Here is a 19,257-nt window from a genome sequence, read left to right on the forward strand (position 1 = left end):
GAACATATCATAGAATGCGCAATAGTTTAGCTCACGTTTCTGGGGGGGGGAGAATGATATACAAATTTATTCTACGAATGCTTACGTCATTGTGACCATGGAGTGTATTTTGCAGACCAACGAGGATCGGGCGCCTAGGCACAAGGCCAGTATAATGGTCTGTGGAGTTTGGGCTGTGTCCTACGTTTGTGATTGCCTTTCACAAATTTCATCTTAACACACCTTTCATCCTTATCAGTGGCGATTTCTCTGGGTGTGTAAGTCGTGTGTCAACGGCCAAAGAAAAATGAAATAAAGATGAAAGTATCTGTACTTTTATAAATTACGATTTTGCGCGTTTTTCTTCAATTGTCAGTCTCGAGCGCCCGGTAGTTTTCGAACGCGGCGCAGCGCGCAGTGGTTGTCAGGTAGGCAGATCGGTCCGTGAAGGGCAGGGCGTTGCGAGAAAATCCAACGTCTTACCACTGCCAAAACATAGGATGAACGCGCATGCGCACCCTGCCACCCACCAGCATGGTTACCTTCTCAAGGCGTTGTATTTGTTCCCAACGATTTGGCTTTCATTCACCCCGCGTTCCGCGTTGTTTTGCTCGTGATTGTTGTGCATTATTTTTTAAACGTGTGGTGTGAAGTGATGTGATTATTTTAAGATTGAGAATAGTGAAAGTGTTGTGCAAAAGTATTTAAATAATTCATTTTCTTCGCTTTCGTATTCAGAGAAGAAACAAGTGATTGACAATGGTCGACCGAATCTCACGATGTCAACATGTGTTAAAGGAAAAAGTTGTGCTGGAAAAGGTTTTGAGAGACATTTTCAAAAAGAACTATGAAATTTCAGACTGGTTTTGCGGGTGTGATGTGGTGAATAAATTTTACTGTTGTACATGTTTATTATTCTAGACTAAAAAAGGTGTTGGGAATTATCAAGGGTATGCGGATTTGAATCATCTCAATACTGCAGAGAGAAAACACAGCGAGTCTGAATTGCATCTTTATAGTTTCTTTAAATTTAGTAGTTTTGTTGCCACCCCTACTAGAATTGACGTTCTTTTGAATACTCAACGAAAAGCTGAAATAGAGCTACACAATGAAAAAGTAAAAGAGAACAGGGAAATATTAAAGAGGTTGATTAACGCCGTCTGCTATTTAGCAAAGCAAGAACTGCCATTCCGAGGCCATGAGGAAAATGCAGCATCTCTAAATAAGGGTAATTACATGGAATTCCTTATTGCAAGTGCCGAGTTTGATCCCTCATTAGGTAAAAGAACATTTATTAAATTCTACAATTTTTTCGCGGTACTTCGGCAGACATTCAAAATGATTTAATAAATTGAGTTCCGGATGTTCTGAGAGATGAAATCTACAATGAAATTCAAAACACAGACTTTGTGGCTATCATGGTCGATGAAACATCAGACATTAGCAAAAAATCTCAGATGTCAACAGTATTACGTTTTTTTTCGGCCTCAGAGAAAAAAGTCATTGAAAGGTTTTCTTGGATTTCATGAAATGAGCGCCGATAAAACTGCAGGAGCTCTTTTTAGTCACGTGACTGAAATAATGGATAAGTATAAGTGTGGGGATAAATTAATTGCACAGACATACGATGGATATTCTGTAATGAGAATGGCCTTCAAACTAAAGTTTTGGAAAATTATCCGAAAGCTTTTTTTACGCATTGTTATGCTCATATCATGAACTTGTTGCTGCAACAATCGTTAGAATGTAACAAAGAGCTTAAGGTGTTCTTTTGTGGTCTTAAATCACTTAAACCTCATTCTCCAAAGAGGTTACACGAACTTTCTGCTTTCATGTCCTACCAGATGAAATTTTACCTCTAGGCTAGTGTGGACAGTCAATGACAACAGAGAAGCAATGCTTATGTTTTTTGAACATGTTAGTGAAAGTGGAGACTTCGATCATTTGACTGCAATGACTCCAAGAGGATTTTCTAGCTTCCTGAAGGACTTCGAAAATATATTTTAAAAAAAGGCTTTATCCAACTTGCTTGCCTTTTCAGACGTATTATTCAGTATATTGCAGTCTAAAAATGTTGATATTTTGTATTGCAGTAATAAAATAACTGAATTTCAACAACAGCTGCAAAAGGAAAGTGAGAATTTCGAAACACTATGGAATTCTATAACTGGTGCAGTAGAAGAGGAAGAGATTGTTGAAATGAAAAGGAGGCGACTGAACAACGAATCACAGAACAACCACTGCCGGAGGCATTACTTTGAAATCATTGATAATATCAGCAACCAGATAACAATTAGATTCGCATCATTTAAAAAATTGCAATATTTTGATTTACTAAATCCCACAAAACGGGGCTACTTGAATAAAAGAGAAAACTTTCCTCACCATCTCGTACATAAATTGCAGGAAATTTATGGCAGTCTGTTTAATTTAATCAAACTGCAGAATGAACTATATGTTTGGTATGCTTCCACTGAAGGCTCAGAGAAAACACCAATTGAGATTGTAAATTATCTACTGGACACGAATCTAGTGGGTGGGTTTACGGAAATATATAAATTAGCAGTGTTGATCGCAACAATTCCTTCCACGACGTCATCTGTCGAGACATCGTTCTCATCACTGAAGAGGATCCACACATTCTGCCGATCTACTCAAACTCCGAACCGAATGACGAATTTAAGTCTTATTTCCATCCAGAAAGAATTACTTTCCAAGCTGCGAGAAGGGGATAAATCCAAATTTTATGAGGCGGTGATCAGCGCATTTCTCTCTAAAGAAAGAAGAATAGACTGGAATTCAAGTAACTATAAGTAATGAGCAGTTGATTTTTCAAAATTTACTTTTTGGAAGGATAAATGAAGGGTAAGGGGAAAACTGGGAATGTGCATTTTAGCGATTTTTCAATGAACGGGTCATTCTTATGTCCACGGTGTTTTTTTTATGGGTGATAGGTAGGAGTTCCACCAACTCCTCTGGTTGCAAACTCGTGCTTTAAAAATTGATTGTATGGCGAAGTATTGAACATAGTATATTAATTTTCTCCTTACCCTTCAAATATATTAATACTTTAAATGAAGTATTTACTTCATTTAAAATAATTTATGTAATTTAATGTTTTTCTAAATATTTATAAAATTACACCACAAAGGTACGGAGAAAATTTGTAATATTGGTTCACAGAAATGAGAGGGGGAGGAGTTAACATTCCTCCTTTGACAACGCCTGAAGTTCAGGATCAGGAGACGCCACTGATCCTTATCTATGTGATTACTCAAAAGTGAAAGAAAAGCGAAGTAAAATAAATAAATCAATTGGTCATTGTGTCCCTGCGTTTTTCAATATTTCTTTCTGATCGAAAATTAATGTTCCACCGATGTAATGCATCACTATAGTCATGTGTATTATTATTTTCCGTCATCATAGTGTGCTTAATCATTCCTTAAAGCATAGACTTTAACGCTGTTGTCCTTAGCGTAAACGATCTTAACTGTGTGGAAGTTTATATGTAGGAAAAAAATGGTTAAGAGTAAATCCCAATTGATTGTTAGAAATTTAAAGTATTATAACTCTGACGTGACGCATATTACCTGTTCTTGGTTCGCTGTCAAGGAACGATTTCTCCTAACTAAAAAGGATTCCGGCCTCCGTGGTAGAGTGGTTTACGCAGCTTGCTTAAACACCGGCCTTGGCATTGTGTTCATTCGGTGTTCATTGTGAGTGTCCCTTCATCAATTTCATCATTTCATCGCTCATTCTCATCATCGCGTATAGCCAAAAGTGGCAGAAAAGCGAAGTAAAATAAACCAAATCAAACATAAATAAGAATCTGAAGGGAAAAATATTTCATTACCAAAAAAAAAATATATAAAGATACAGTAATTACTTTGTTGACACTGCAGTTTTTTTTTTGGCAGTGTCTTAGGGTCGTATGTTCGAATTAGCCGACCTAAAAAAATACGAAGAGTGAATGATTAATGGAAATGGGGATGCACATTTCTATTACTTTAGTAAGCATTCAGTCGTAAATCCTGTGGAAACAGTGTGATTTTCGTGCAAGGAAGGGTTCCTGGGACATCAACTAGTTCGACGTTTACTTATAACATTACGAGGGTATGGATTTCTCTCAACAAGTGCAACAAATCTTTATGGTCATGAAAATTATTTATACAATTTGTTTGAGTAACGTCGTTTTCTACCTCTTGAAATTAATGGTGACTGGAGATGAAAAGACACACGTGGCAGATTGTAACGTGCTTTGAAGACAGAGGTCTTAAGTTCGAACCATGATTAAGGCATGTTTGCCCCATCACATCCATGTTATCAATTGGTCTTCATGGCCGAGTGCTTTGCATACAGCTCTATGAAACCGGAGACCCTATGTTCGATTGATTGATTGATTTACTTTATTTTACTTCGCTTCTTGTGCCATTTTTGGCTAAGTTGCAAATATGGGGGAGGCCTCCCAGATGGCGCAGTGGTAACATCGTCGCCTTGTGATCAAGGGTTCCCGGGTTCGATACCCGGTGGAGGCGCATACTGGTTCGGATCCCACTTTAAACTGTAGGTCCAGTCCCGATTAGCCTCAATGTGCATAAAGTGGACTTCAAACACAAACTCAATCAATCAAACTCAATCAAATATGGGGATGAGTGACGATATGATTAAATTAATGAATGAACACTCAGAAATCCATGCCCAGGCCAGGATTCGAAGGCGGGACCCATGGCGTCGTAGCGTGATGTGATAACCACTCTGCCACTGGAGCCGGCATCTATTTTCGAAGCTTGGGTAATATTTAAGAGCTTATTGTGTTTCTTCATTTTTTTCGGTCACTCCAACATTCGTCCTTATCGTTGAAAGTAAACGAGAGGGATATATTATGGTCGTAAAAATAGCAAAGTTACCACATGCCTGTTACGTGCCGAAAGAAACGACCTTCTTTGCTCGTTTTCTTTTTATATTTGTTTTAGAGCTAATGACAAAAGATAGAAAATAAACGAAAAAATGAGCAACCTATTTTCATTCATGAAGGAAATAAATGGCCAGCTGAGAACCTGATTTCTTGAGAGCTCAAAATGGACAACAAATATTTCTTCCGAGGCCGAATGACCACAGAAAGAAACACTGTGCTAATTCCTTGATGACTCATGGTTAACGTTGCTCTGCTGTGTGGTGTTCACGACTGACAACTGTGCAGCTCTTCCTTATCTTGCATAGAGTTTCGGCATTGAAGCTGCAGTGTTTCCAATTCAATATCGGTTTTTGTTTGTTTTTTGTTTGTAAAAGGTGAGGCCTCAGTGAGGCCTTACTAAAGAATTACACGGTACCTTCCTCCACAGACTTTGTGAAAAATGGAAAAAACAACCTTGTACTTTAGCTCTTGGAAAGGCATGTTTGATTGCTTCAATAGCTCATCATCAGCCAGGCTCGGACGAAACGCAACTCATTAAACCATCGTGGACGAACTGTAGCATTTTTCTACGAATTTCGGTTTCGGACGAACTGCAACTCGGACGAAACGCCACGAAATCCTCAGTTTTCTCACGGTAGTGGGTAGCCACCAGTCCCATAAATTTGCCGAAACCTCAGAAGAAAATTTGTTATGCTTCCCTCCAGGAGACTCGAACCAGCGTACGTCTCTTAGATGGAGCCCAAAGCCTGACGGTCATGGTGTGGGACAATACAATAGGTTAGAAGAAGATAAAAGGAAATAGAAGGAAAAAGAGAATGCACAACTGCATTGATATTTGCATAAATTATATATGCATACAAAATTATACAGATCATAATTCAAAGAAAATAATAGCAGAAATATACGAGGGCTATTTTTTTTAACCTCCGATATGGCATAAAATCAAAACCACACTGAATAGCAAAATGGGTTTATTGACAAAACTTACGTACATGTATAATCGACTTTTCAACGTAATCACCAAGAAGATTCAGACATTTATCGAACTGATGCACCAGCTTTCCAATATCCTCTGTCTGTTGAGCCAGGTATGCACGGTGCCCCGAATCTCCTCATTGGCGTGGAAGTGCCATCCTCCCAACCACTTCTTTATCACCGGGAAAAGATGGAAGTCAGTCGGTGCTAGGTCTGGGATGTAGGGCCAGTGATTAAACACTTCCCAGTGGAATCGTTGAAGAAGGTCTTGAGTTTGACGCAGCAACATGTGGCCGGGCATTGTCATGAAGCAAGTCAATGAAGACAGCATGCCTCTCCGTTTGTTCTGGAAGGCTCTGCGTAGCCTGCGCACTGTCTCACAGTATGCAGCCGCATTGATTGTGATCCCCGGCTCCATAAAGTCAACCAGTAACACACCTCGCACTTGGCGGGAGAGTCGATTGTAGCAGACATCTCTACTTGCCCTTCGCTCAGCTTCAACTGAAGCGTTGGCCTTGTCAGTGGTGGTGGTAGTGGCAAGGGGGACGCCAATCATGCTGCCTGATGCCCCACTTCCTAGTGCTTCATGGGCCACCTGGTGGCGTCATAGGGGGTTGAAAAAAATAGCCCTCGTACATAAGTATAATATTAGCATAATTAGTAATATGGCAGTATTATCCAGTGTATATTGATTCACTTATTTATCACTCTTTGTGAACATGGTTAAGCTTTCTCATCTTCATTGATAAGAAAGAAAAATAGCTTGCAGGAAGATACAGAAACTATGACTTTGTCATAATCCAGTCATGTAAGTTGAATTGTATCTTTTGCAAATACATTGTATAAAGAAGTAAACTGCCAGAGTACTAAGTGAGAGGAGGGAACTAATAAAATGACATGTTTTATTTTCTATAATATGCATTCATTTGCATCTTCAAGTATTTGTGTGAACCATTTCTATTTTTTTTTCAGATAATATGTCTGATACTTCATGGAAGTTCTAGCAGTTCAGAACTCAGGCAAATGTGACGAAAAAATGACTGAAGACTTGGAACTAATACCTGGACGTTTCATTGGAGAACACCATCCTTGCTTTATTATTGCTGAAATTGGTCAAAACCACCAGGGAAATATTGACATAGCAAAGAAACTCATTCAAGTTGCAAAGGTGATAATGACCCTACATCTTAATGAATCATTGTGCAATGTACCTCCCTTCATTACAAGGCAATAGCATAAGCCACAACAATATTGGATCCTGCACCATGGTCTTGCGATATAAGGTGTTAGGCTTTGGGCTTGGGCTAGGGGATACATATTGGTTCAAGTATCCTGGAGAGGAAGCGTAACAGTTTCTCCTGAGATTTCAGCCAGTATATGGGAGGTGGCAACCCACTATCGTGAGGAAATTGGGTAGCTACGAATGAGTAGTGTAATGTAATGGAAACCTTCAACAACCACAGGGGGTTTGTTGTGTTGACCACACGTGCTCTCATAACTGGTTGGATGATCGCCCACCTCTGCTGAGGCATGTAGGAGTGCGGCTGGCAGTCAGTAGGTAGAACCTAGTCCTCAGGTGCTGTTGCATCATGGGTTATTATTGTTAGTACAAGACTGTTGGGGAAGTCCCTAACTATGTAATCATAAATATTTTTATGCTGTCACTTTTTGTAGGTAAGATTCTTATTTTTCAATTTTTCATATCACTTCCAAATAAAATAATATGCAAATCTACATGCACTAGAAGAGCTTCAGTGATTTGTAGCTAAATGTGTTGTATTTATGAAAAATGTAGGCCTACAACAATTACTAATTTAAACATTTTTTTCAGGATTGTGGGGCAGACTGTGCCAAATTCCAGAAAAGCTACCTTCTAGAGAAATTTAATCATGTAGCTCTTGCAAGGCCATACAATTCCCCAAATTCTTGGGGTCCAACTTATGGAGAACATAAGAAATTTCTTGAATTTAGCAATGAAGAATTCTTAGAATTGCAGAGATATGCAGAAGAAGATGTGAAAATTGCTTTCACAGCTTCAGCTATGGACATGGTAATAACAAACGCAATACTATTACATTTACATACTGTGCAGTTAAATTTTAATGGGAGAGTATTTGTATTTCCAGTGAAGATAGTAGAAAAAACAATTGCAATTCATACACTTTCCCTTATTTTGTTTACAATTTTAAAGAAGGCAGCTAGAACAATTCCCATCTGGTAATTTATAAAAAAAATGTAACAGAATATCAAATAAAACAGATTCATATAACAAATCATAGTATGCAGTGGCGTGCCCGATAGGTGTTGGTAGGGTCATAACACTTGTCCCCTTGGTCCACTATCTCTAAAGAAAAAAATGTCAAAGATGGGAAAGGATGGCAAAATGAGGAATGACTACTAAAAAAATGTATACATAACCCCCCTTCCCTTTGTAAAAATCCTGGACATGACATTGGTAGTAGCAGTTTAATATGTATATTTTTACTCATTGTACTTACTGTAGCTTTTTAAAAATTGCACTTTTATTTGAGTGACTCTCACGTGATCGACTGGCATGAAAGTCTGCACCTTTAATTTCTATCCACATTTGCTAAATAGTCAAATCTTTGCACTTTTCCTAATTCACTTCTGTCTTTCCCAAAATAGGTATCAGCTGACCTCCTAGACAAAATGAATGTTCCTTTTATGAAAATTGGTTCTGGGGATACAAACAATTTTCCTTTTCTAGAATATGTGGCACACAAGAATAGGCCCATGGTTATATCAACCGGTAAGTTTGTTGCAAATGTAAACAAATGAGTTAAAATACTTAGCAAACCTTTCCCCATGACCTTTTTGTTTTGGAATACTTATTTATACAAAAAAAAAATAACATACAATGTATCTTACTGTCACATGGGAGGCCAGGGTTTGATTCTCAGGATTTATGATCTCGTGGGAATTTTTCCAACACTATTCCTGCATAAAGCTGATCTAGAGCTGACCCAGCATCAAATCAGTGGATATCTGGGGGCAATTCTAGGATGTAAAGGTGGGAGAAGCATACCAGGTGTGCCGGTTAATAATTCTTCATTGATCCGAAAGAAAACAAGTGTATCTGGGGAGAAAGGTAATAAATGCTTTATTCAAAGTATGCACCATCGCTAGCTATACATTGTGCCCATCTGTCCGTCAAATTGCGGATGCCCTTCCAGAAAAATCGTTCACATTTTGAGGTGATCCAGTCAGCAAGCCATTGTTCGACATCTTCGTAATTGTTGAAGTGTTGCTGGGAAAGTAAGTGAGACATCGATGAAAACAAGTGGTAGTCCAAAGGGGCTAAGTCTGGTGAGTATGGCGGGTGGGGTAAGAATTCCCAGCCAAGTGCAGAAATGGTGTCTCTGACGTCTTTCGCTGTGCGTGATGAGGCATTGTCGTGCTGCAAAATCACTTTTCCGTGTCTTGTCGCCCAATCTGGGCACTTTTCGATCAATGCATGGTTCAAATTGATGAGTTGTTGACGGTAGCAAACGGCATTCACTGTTTCACCTGGTTTTAGAAGCTCATGGTACACCACACCCTTCTGATCCCACGAAATGCACAGCATTGTCTTCCTTCCGAAGCAATTCGGTTTTGTGGTCGATGTTGAAGGTTGTCCTGGTCAACCCATGACATTTTGCATTTTGGGTTCTCGAAGTAGATCCATTTTTCATCCCCAGTCCGATGCAAGAAAGACTTTCTTTCATGCCGAGAAAGCAACACTTCACACACCGTTTTTCGCTTTTCCATTTGTCTGTCGTTCAGATGATATGGGACCCATTTTCCTGCCTACTGGATCTTTCCCATGGCATGAAGATGATCAGATATGGTTTGGCGACCAACATTTAACTTCTCGCCAGTTGTTGTTGCATTTCGTCTTCGTCCAACAGTGCTTGCAATTCGGCATCTTGGAATTTTTTTCAGCTGGCCCGGGCGATCTTTGTCTTTCAAGTCGAAATCACCACTTTTGAATTGTCGAAACCAATGCACACACGTGTCTTGCGTTAGGACATTGTCACCGTACATTTCCACAAGGATACGATGGCTTTCACTCACGTTTTTCTTTTGATTGAACAAGAAAGCAGGATGTGCACCACATGCTCCTTATTTGGTTTGAAGGTCAACATGTTTCGCACACAAACCCAATATCACGATCACTCGCACTCGGTTGCACATCCACGGCATTTTAACAGGTACAGTCCTGGCAACACACTGACGTAACAGTTGAGACTGTGCACCAACCCTTGCTTCCAGCGCCATCCAGCGACAAAATTCAGAACTATTAACCGGCACACCTAGTAAGTGTAGTCAAATTTCAGTAACAAATACTTTCTTCCTCCTGACACTAAGACACCTGCCTCAACTGCCAAGTCGAATTGCACGGTATTGCTGTAACCTAATATTTTGGCAAGTGAAGAAAAGGTTTCTTAGTGGAGCAAAATGAGCACTCAGGTACCTGATACACTCCTGGTGGATTATTTGCAGAGTAAGCTCCATCTCTATCTGTGTATGTATTGCCTGCCGTGCTATGCCTAGATTGTGGTGCATCTTGATTACTTTTCTGTTTCTCATTGTTATGGTAGTTGTTATTATATCAAATCTGAATATCTCATTACATATTGCAAATATTTCTTTGCTGAAATATCAATGATATGAGTCAGCAATTGAATATTTATTCATCGATAAAATGTTTAGTGACAATAATCAATGTTTAAGAAGAGGGAGTATTTTTTTTTAATACTACAATTGAGTAAGGAGATAAATCTGAAATAAAATAAGTAAGTCATAATTATTTGTTATGTTAATTTCACATATTAATTAACTGTAGAAATGTGATTATACTATAAACATTTTGTGAAATTTGAAGTTTACTTTCTATGCAGGTAAACTAATTGAGTTTGAGTTTTTAAGTCCACTTTATGCACAGTAAGGCTAATCGAGACTGGACCTGTTTTTTTTTTTTTTTTAAGTGGGATCCGAATTAATATGTGCTTCCACCAGGTATCGAACCCACGAGCCCTTGATGACAAGGCAACAACATTACCTCTATGCCATTGGGAAAACCCTTAATTTAATTGAGTGAGTTTGTGTTTTAAGTCTACTTTATACACAGTAAGGCTAATGGGGATTGGACCTACAGTTTAAAGTGGGATCTGAAACACTATGTGCCTCTAGCGGGTATCGAACCCAGAACCCCTTGATTAGAAGGCAACAAGCGACAACGTTACCACTATGCTATCAGGGAGGCCCCTAATCTAATTGAGAGTAGAACTAAGCTCCTAAAGGAGATAAAAACTGTGTGATAAATTGTGTATCGTAACATATAGTAAAAATAGTTCATTAAGTAAATTGTGTACATTAATTTTCAGCCTATTCTGAGATAATTCAATACGACCAAATATTTAATTCCCTTCATAAGCAGAATGAAGGGTCGCTAATTGTAGTATAAACATTTAAACATTATTATGTGAAGTCCAGTCTCTGTTAAATATGCAACAAACAATTCTCTCGTTAGGAATGCAAATGATGTCAACAGTTCAGGAAGTTTATCGAAGAGTGAAAGCTATCAACCCACAGTTTTGTCTTCTCCAGTGTACCTCAGCTTATCCAACTCCTCCAAATGATGCTCACTTGAGAGTTATCACCACTTACAAGAAGGAATTTCCTGATGTTCATATCGGATATTCTGGCCATGAGCATGGAATTTCTATTTCTCTAGCAGCAGTAGCACTTGGTGCCAAGGTACTTTTTTAAAAATTTGTCTTTGTATTTTTCATATTTTGAATCACTTTTCTATCTTGGTTAATTGTGACAATGAATGACGTTGAAGGCACATAGACAACTCAATACTCATGGACCCAGCAACCAAGACCAATTAGTGTCAGGTTAGCCTCCCTTGTGCAATAGATCCAGTAGCATGCCGTGAATGGTGTGAATAGGCTTGTCTCCTTATTCTTTCATTTATTTCATCAGTTTATCATTGCTGTTCATTGTCACAATTAACTTAACTAGAGCAGTGTAAAATAACTAAAAATAATAATAAATGTTGTCCAAAAGAAATGCAGGATTTAATTTAGAAAAAAACATTTTATTTATTTATTAGTTGGCAAAGTTATTACATTATTTGAAAGGGTAAACATTGCCATTAAATGTGGAATAAGATATCTGACAAATGTCCTCCACGACACATTGTGCTTTTTGAAATGTTCTGTTGCAGTGAGCGATGGTGTACCGAGGTTTCGGGACACTCTGCTTCACTATTGGTCACAGCGTCAAAGTTTTCATCTGAGCGACCGATACGGGGTCGACCTGTTCTTTTGTTGTCTCCAACCTAACTTGTTTGTTTAAAGTTTTCAACTAGTCTTTCCACAGTTGTTTCATTTGGGACGTTTCTCCTACCAAAAATGTCACGTAATTTCCACACAGCGAAACATTCTCCATACTTGTAATAAATTTTAATGATTGTAGCTCGCTCCTCCATCGTGTAGTGCTCCATATTGCTTAACAGTGAGGTGTTTACTAAATGTGACCTCGTAGAATGCTGCCAACTGACAGGAAAAAAAAATAGTGCACAATTTAAATCCTGCACTAATTTTGGGACACCCTTTACTTTTAGTGTTGAATCCTGGACATAACTTCACTTATCTTATGTATATCTGTAAATATCATCTGATATTTGGTTCTGCAATGACCAAGGCTGTGCCTAAATTTGCAAGGATTCTATTATTATGTTCTTATTTGTCGATTAAATAGCAGAACAACACAGATTCTGCATTTTCACAACAGGTGTCAGTTCAAACATTATCAACCGACCTCCATGGCAGAGTGGTTAGCACAGCATGCTATGATGCCAAGGGTCCCGGCTTCAAATCCCTGTATAGGCATGGGTGTTCTACGGTAAGTGTCTCTTCATCAATTTCGTCATATCACTCATTCTCATCTTCGTGATTAGCAAAAAGTGACAGAAAAGTAAAGTAAAATAAACTAAATCAATCAATCAAACATCATCCATGATGTTCTGGAGCACAGGTAGACAACAAACATCAATCTGCAATCCAACAAGAAAATATCCCAGAATAATATAAGGCACTCACTAGACTTTACACCTATTTACTATTCAAATAGAAAATGAGACATGCTGTATCTTTTAGATCTTCTTACAACGTTATTAATAGAATAGCCAACTAACACCAGTGTCTATTCTATAATTTATAATTTGAATATTGCATACATGGCTGCCAAACATAACACTACAGCAAGTCGAAACATGCATTATAGTACTTCCCACCTATCCCCATCAATATTGCAATGGACTGGAATTCTAGAAATGGAACAGTCCTTTGGCATCTGAGAATTTGAAGTTGGCACTGGCTGGTGGCAAGATTATCAGTTTGTTCATTACTTGAACATCACTTTTCTACCTCTTTTAAATTGATCATGATTATGAGCATGAACAATGATTATATGACACAGAGACAAAATAAACACAAGCATCAATGCCCTGACTTGATATCGAATTAGAACCTTTGAAATTGGGATCAATCTCATCAAGGTGGCACAAGGTTGTGAATCAAAAATTCAATGCATTAGGTCACCAAGATGGTAGAACATGATTGGAATTTGCAAAAAACTTCATACTTGTTAAGTCACTACTAACATAAGAACTGACATACTAATCCTCTTCTATTGCAGGTTCTTGAGAGACATATAACGCTTGATAAAAACTGGAAAGGCAGTGACCATAAGTGCTCTCTTGAGCCAGCTGAATTTCAGCAACTGGTGGAACAAGTGAGGATAGTAGAGTCTGCTCTTGGAAGCCCTCAGAAAACAAGGCAGCAAAGTGAAGAGCCTTGTTATCGAAAGCTTGGCAAAACTATTGTAGCATCTAGAAGACTTGACAATGGAACAGTGTTGCAAATAAATGATTTGAAAATAAAAGTTGCTGAACCCAAAGGGTGGAGTGCTGAAAAACTTGATAATTTGATTGGCAGAAGAGTAAAACGATGTATTGAAGAAGATGAAAGCATATGTGAATCTGATATGATATGTGGTGAGTGGTTATGACTGCTAAAACATGGATAATTATAATTTCTTTCGGGTCTTGTGATGATAATTGTATTATCAGATACTTTATATTCAATTCCTACTATGGACTACCAGCATGAAGAAGGGAAAAGTACAGTACACAGGGTTTTCCGTTGTTTTTTTTAAATGGATATTACTAAAAGTCAGAGAACATGTGTGTGTGGAAATGCTTGTTCTTTATGTGACAAGATGATACTGGCAATATTAACGTTTGTTTACAAATTTACATTGTTTCAAAATATAACACTTATTTAATTAAGAAGTTTTATAAACAAACTGTCAATCCAAAAACCTGAAGAATTTAACTTCCTGGAGAGAGGAAAAAGATGATATATAATGAAGTCGCACACAATGCTGGGTGCAAAATCCCCAAAGTCGCAAGCAATTAAGAAGCCTTATCCAACTGCAGTACTATTTTTTTAAAATCGAACTTAATTTGCTATAATTTGCACTTCTTGGGTTCCTGGATGATTTTCACAATGATGATAATGTTGCTATTTACAAGGAACTGTGACAGAAAATTAAACTAAGTATGTCAATGTTGTTCTTAGTGTACTGGACTAGCCATATAAAGAGAGGGTGTGTGTGTGTGTACTGTTCCTCCACAGAGAAGAAAAAGTGTCACGAAATGAAAATATAACACTGGAATTTGACAAAAATATGAGAAAACCACACTAAACGATTCCAACCAAGGAAGGCGAGTTTCCGTATCATATTTGTTGTTGAAAGTTAATGTGTAGTTGCAGTTCAATCTCATGCAATGCTAGTTTTCATATTCTTCCTTATTTTTCAAGTTGCTTTTTTGCATCTTTTTATGCTAATCGCAATGGCAAGAGGACTGCATCTAGGATGAAAAGCATGCAGATATACTAATCCTTCTAGACCTAAGTAAAGCATTTGACAGTGTACAACATATATTTTTATGTAACTTAACTCATATGTAGTTTTATGGTTCAATTCATACCTTACAGATGCATCAAAGAATACAAATGCCTAGCAACATGCTATCATACTCCAGTGGCGGCTGGCCAAGTGCAACAAGTGCAGATGTTTTCACCTAATTTTCAAATTAATATTTACATTTTTCATTTGCTTGTTAAATTAAACTATTTCCCAGCAGAACGCACACGATAATACTCAAATAATACGCCGCTCGGCGCTACGCACGTGAAGAGTTCGTCGTAGCATAAACAAACCAAGAGCAGGTTGCGGAAGACTTTAGCCGGTTGTCATGGCAACGGTGACGTCACCTAGCGTTGGAATTGAACGGGTGTCGCCATCTAGGTGCACCAGTTCTCTCGTCGACAGAAAACATTGCATCCAGTGGTTGTGGCAAAATCGTTGCGGTCTCGCGAGATCTTGTTTCGCGTTTCCTATCGTGTGTTGTGTTCATGTGTTGAGCTGTGGTTTCTACAATGAACCCAGTAAATGACTTAGTGTGTAATTTGTTGCAAACACCATTTTCCAGATGGACGGATGAAGACAAAAAAGATGTTTTAAATTGGGGGGGGGGGGGGCACTGACACTTACTATTTGTTTTTCATTGCCTATAAATGTACTTCACCTGTTATTTTAGGCACGAGTCGCTACTGTCATACTCACAAAATCTACTTATAAAAGGTACAGTACTTAACGGAGCAGAGACTAAGACAATGACAGAGAGAGACAAAAGCAAGATGCAGGCAGTGGAGACGAAATTTTTAAGGAGTATATTGGGGAAGACTAGAAGGGATAGAATAAGGAATGAGGAGATCCGACACAGATGAGGTGGTTCGGACACATGAAGAGGATGGATGCAGAAAGACTACCAGTAAGAGCTTACCATGCGCAAGGAGTGGGAATAAGGCCAAGGGGGGAGACCAAAATGTCGGTGGAAAGAGCAGATAGTGGAGTGTTAGGAGAAGAGGATAAGATTGGAATACCGTGGAAATATAGGAGTGGTGGAAGACCAGGAAAAATGGAGAGGCTTGACTTCTATGCCGACCCAGTCAGAAGCAAGAAACGGCAAAGGATGATGATGAGTACTTAACATATAAATGCTGAGACCACTGTTTACTTAATTTATGTACTGCAAATTTATATAATTTCTTTGCTGATGACACCTAGTTATACTTCTCAACAAGAGAAAAATCAGTCAGATGCGATATACTTACGAAATTCACAACACCAGCATAATTTTTTGTGCTTGTTTTTGAAATTCTAGTTATTCGGAACATGTGAATATCTATATCTAGTGCAAACCTAGAAAACATGACTGAAACGTAGGCTAAAATTGAAATTGCTGTCCTGAATCTCGTGGTGGGTCATTTCAAGCACCAGTAATTTCTGACTGATTTGATTTGAATTTAAAATTTTGGGTGCGTCAGCAACTAGGCTATTTTGCACCCGTCACATTATACGGGGGCCAGACCTTTACCATTACAAATAACTCTAACGTTGCATAACTAAAATCTTAAAATATTCTGACTTCTGTTAAAAGCTGAGGCTGTAAACAGGCACTCTGCACACACAAGGACAAAAAAACAGGACAACACACACAAAATTATACTGGCCATAGTACCAGTCGCCAGAGCCTCGTTCGTCTGCAAAATGCAGCCCAGTAATTTCTGACTGAAATTTACACCACTCAATCAATGAAATGGGGAGCGTTTCCTCCATTGGGTGATTTTGTAAATTACAAAATCAGTGAAGAAAACTTTAGTATGATGATTGTAAGCCATTAAGATTAACAACGCCAAGTACATAAGAAAAATAATTTTTATTAATTCAATTAATGTTACATCATTACATTATGCACTTTTTTACAATAAAGACTAGACACTGACTAAAACAAGTTAATTTACCACACAAGTTTCATCTTATATACATACACATTATCAATATAAAATAATTTTGGCAACATCCACATGAAACACACACGGTCCAATATATCTAGTTCAACATGAACAATATTGCAGGAAGAAAAAATTACGGTAAAAACAGCTGTTAAGAATGCCACTCCCTTTGCCTGCTAATAACAAAATAATTAAATCTTCTGCTAAGATCTTCTAAAACAGTTGTGATATGAATCATCAACTAATACAAAAATGTGTGGTGGAGTGCATGATTCAGTGTTTCTGTATGTATTTATAAGAATTTGAAAAACATCTGGAAAAATTAATGTACAAATTAAGATTTTTCAATATCGTTTCAATAATAACTATTGGTGTTCTGACAAAATGTTTAAGGAACTGGATCTAATTCTCAGACAATGCATTTTAGATTTGCTGACTAGCAAGTTAACAAACAAAGTTATGTTGTCGAAATATAACAAATTGAGCAATATTTATAAACACTGTTCTTATGATTTCAACTATGATAATATAACAATTGTGGTATGTTTAAGCATTTTATGCATGGAACTAGATTTCATATGCTACTTGCTTTCCAATCGGCTGGGTAACTACTTTTGACTTATGTACTTAATGCCAATGATGGGAAGAGCCAATCACATCCAACCTTCGATCACTTTACAAAGATGATGAAGGAAGTTTATCCAGTTCAAGGCTTTGCAGAAACAAATCACTGTATATACTATTTGTTGATAATATGGATTCATATTATTATATCTTCAATAAACAAACAGCACTAAAAAACTTTCAAAATTCCCTTCGACATTTCAGAAACATCATATTTCTATATCCAGGAACTAAAGGTTTCAAAGAGTGAAAATAAAAAAAATTAAAGGAGGAATACATATGTTATACACAAAGGATAATATCAACAGTAATTTGTGAGAATTTGGAGACTTTCATTATTCTTCGGTGCCTACAGTGTAGCAAACACAAAAATCACAAGAAATACTTTTCAAGCAAATGAACACTAACAAGGGACATGGTTACATTATGATATCATATTCTTCTTCCTGTGGATGACTGACTGCCTAGTTTAAAAAAAAGGCAGACTTTTTTAAACACCTGATTTAAACAAGCCCCCCCCCCTTTCCCTCTTCTATGCATCCTATGAGAAAACTAAACAACAGTAACACACCTAGTCTGTCCAATCCTTCAGATTTCTATTTTTCAATTTTTTTCTAGTGATAATTATGGTAGGTCAGTCATTAGGGTGTCTGACTACCATGCGAGAGGGCAAGGTTCGATCCCCGGTGGGGCAGAACCGGGATATTTTCCACCTGTTCAAGCAGCTCCAGCACCCACCCAGCATTGTATAAAGTGAGTACCTGGAGGAAACTCGGAGGGGGGGGGTAAAGGCAGCCAGGAGCATGGTGCTGATCACATCATCCCTACCTTTGGCTGTCATAAAGAAAGTGTGTGGCCCTAACTCCACACTCCCTATACGCCTTCATGGTGTGGTGCAAAGCACAGGGGAGCACTTTACATTACTTTAATTATTCTTATATGAGTAAGGCAGGTTATGTTTGGTGCTTTTGGTAGCCCATTTTTCTGACGTGTAAAATTTTCTTTTAGCCTAGTTTGCATATAAATCCTTCTTAGTTCCTGAAGATGCAAATGTGATTTTCAAGAAAATTTGAAGTGCTTTAGTGCTGTTTATTTCCTCAAGATACATAAATATGTTCACTCCACAACATGCCAAAGTAGTGCATCTTTTAAAAAAAATATTCATTTCATTTTCACGCCTTGTCAAGTTGATTAGGAATTTTTTTTAACTTCACAAAGAATCGAAGCCTAACTGCACAAATCAAGCAGAAAATAGAACTTCAATGCATCGTAACTAGTGTCGTAGTAAGTAGTGCAAGTAACAAAAACTAATAGCTGAGTAGCAATTTGTTACCTAGTCAGAGGACAGAAGCCTTAATCAGAAATGTACTTTGTGATGAACAGGCACAGGCTTCATTGTGATGTCTCCTTCTCATGGACATTTCAATCCATGGTTATGACAAAGAATTTTTTTCAGGGATTTTAAAATAAATTTCGAAGACTTTCTGTAATGGTTCAACTTGCTTCAACTACTGGTACTCTGTATATTTTCACAAGCAGCATGATTAAAAAAAATGCACAAGTTGTAGCAAATTAATGTAAAATATCCATTCACAGCATGAATAATTATCCAATAATCCTGATCAATTGGATGTAAAAGAGTACTGAAATGTATTTTTTAAAAAAGGTTATTCTGCCAAAGAATCATGCTGGACAGGTAGTTTGAAATTAACAAATGCTGTGGTTAATTTCAATACTGGGTCTCCTCAATGGCTTATCTATTCCCTTACAATGAATATTTGTGTAGTTTGATATCTGAGACTAAAATTTTGTAATTTGCATCCCTTG

At 37.8% G+C, this 19,257-nt stretch overlaps 1 protein-coding gene across 2 annotated transcripts in view; it reads left to right on the top strand.

The window, feature by feature from the left end:
* The window catches only part of NANS (N-acetylneuraminic acid synthase), an 82,742-nt gene extending 68,617 nt beyond the window's left edge, over positions 1 to 14,125 (top strand). Inside the window, exons 2-6 of one of the 2 annotated variants that reach the window (XM_083135605.1) lie at positions 6,842 to 7,037; positions 7,701 to 7,919; positions 8,516 to 8,639; positions 11,403 to 11,629; positions 13,580 to 14,125. In XM_083135605.1, coding sequence (XP_082991731.1) covers positions 6,861 to 7,037; positions 7,701 to 7,919; positions 8,516 to 8,639; positions 11,403 to 11,629; positions 13,580 to 13,951 — 1,119 coding nt within the window. In that variant the 5' untranslated portion in view covers positions 6,842 to 6,860 and the 3' untranslated portion in view covers positions 13,952 to 14,125. Of the gene's footprint in view, positions 1 to 6,725; positions 7,038 to 7,700; positions 7,920 to 8,515; positions 8,640 to 11,402; positions 11,630 to 13,579 lie in introns of those variants that run through there. The other variant, XM_083135615.1, reaches the window with a different exon arrangement.
* The last annotated feature ends 5,132 nt before the right edge of the window (positions 14,126 to 19,257 follow it).

The sequence above is a fragment of the Lepisma saccharinum genome, chromosome 1, assembly GCF_977018435.1.
Source record: "Lepisma saccharinum chromosome 1, izLepSacc3.1, whole genome shotgun sequence".
Lineage (NCBI taxonomy): Eukaryota > Metazoa > Arthropoda > Insecta > Zygentoma > Lepismatidae > Lepisma > Lepisma saccharinum.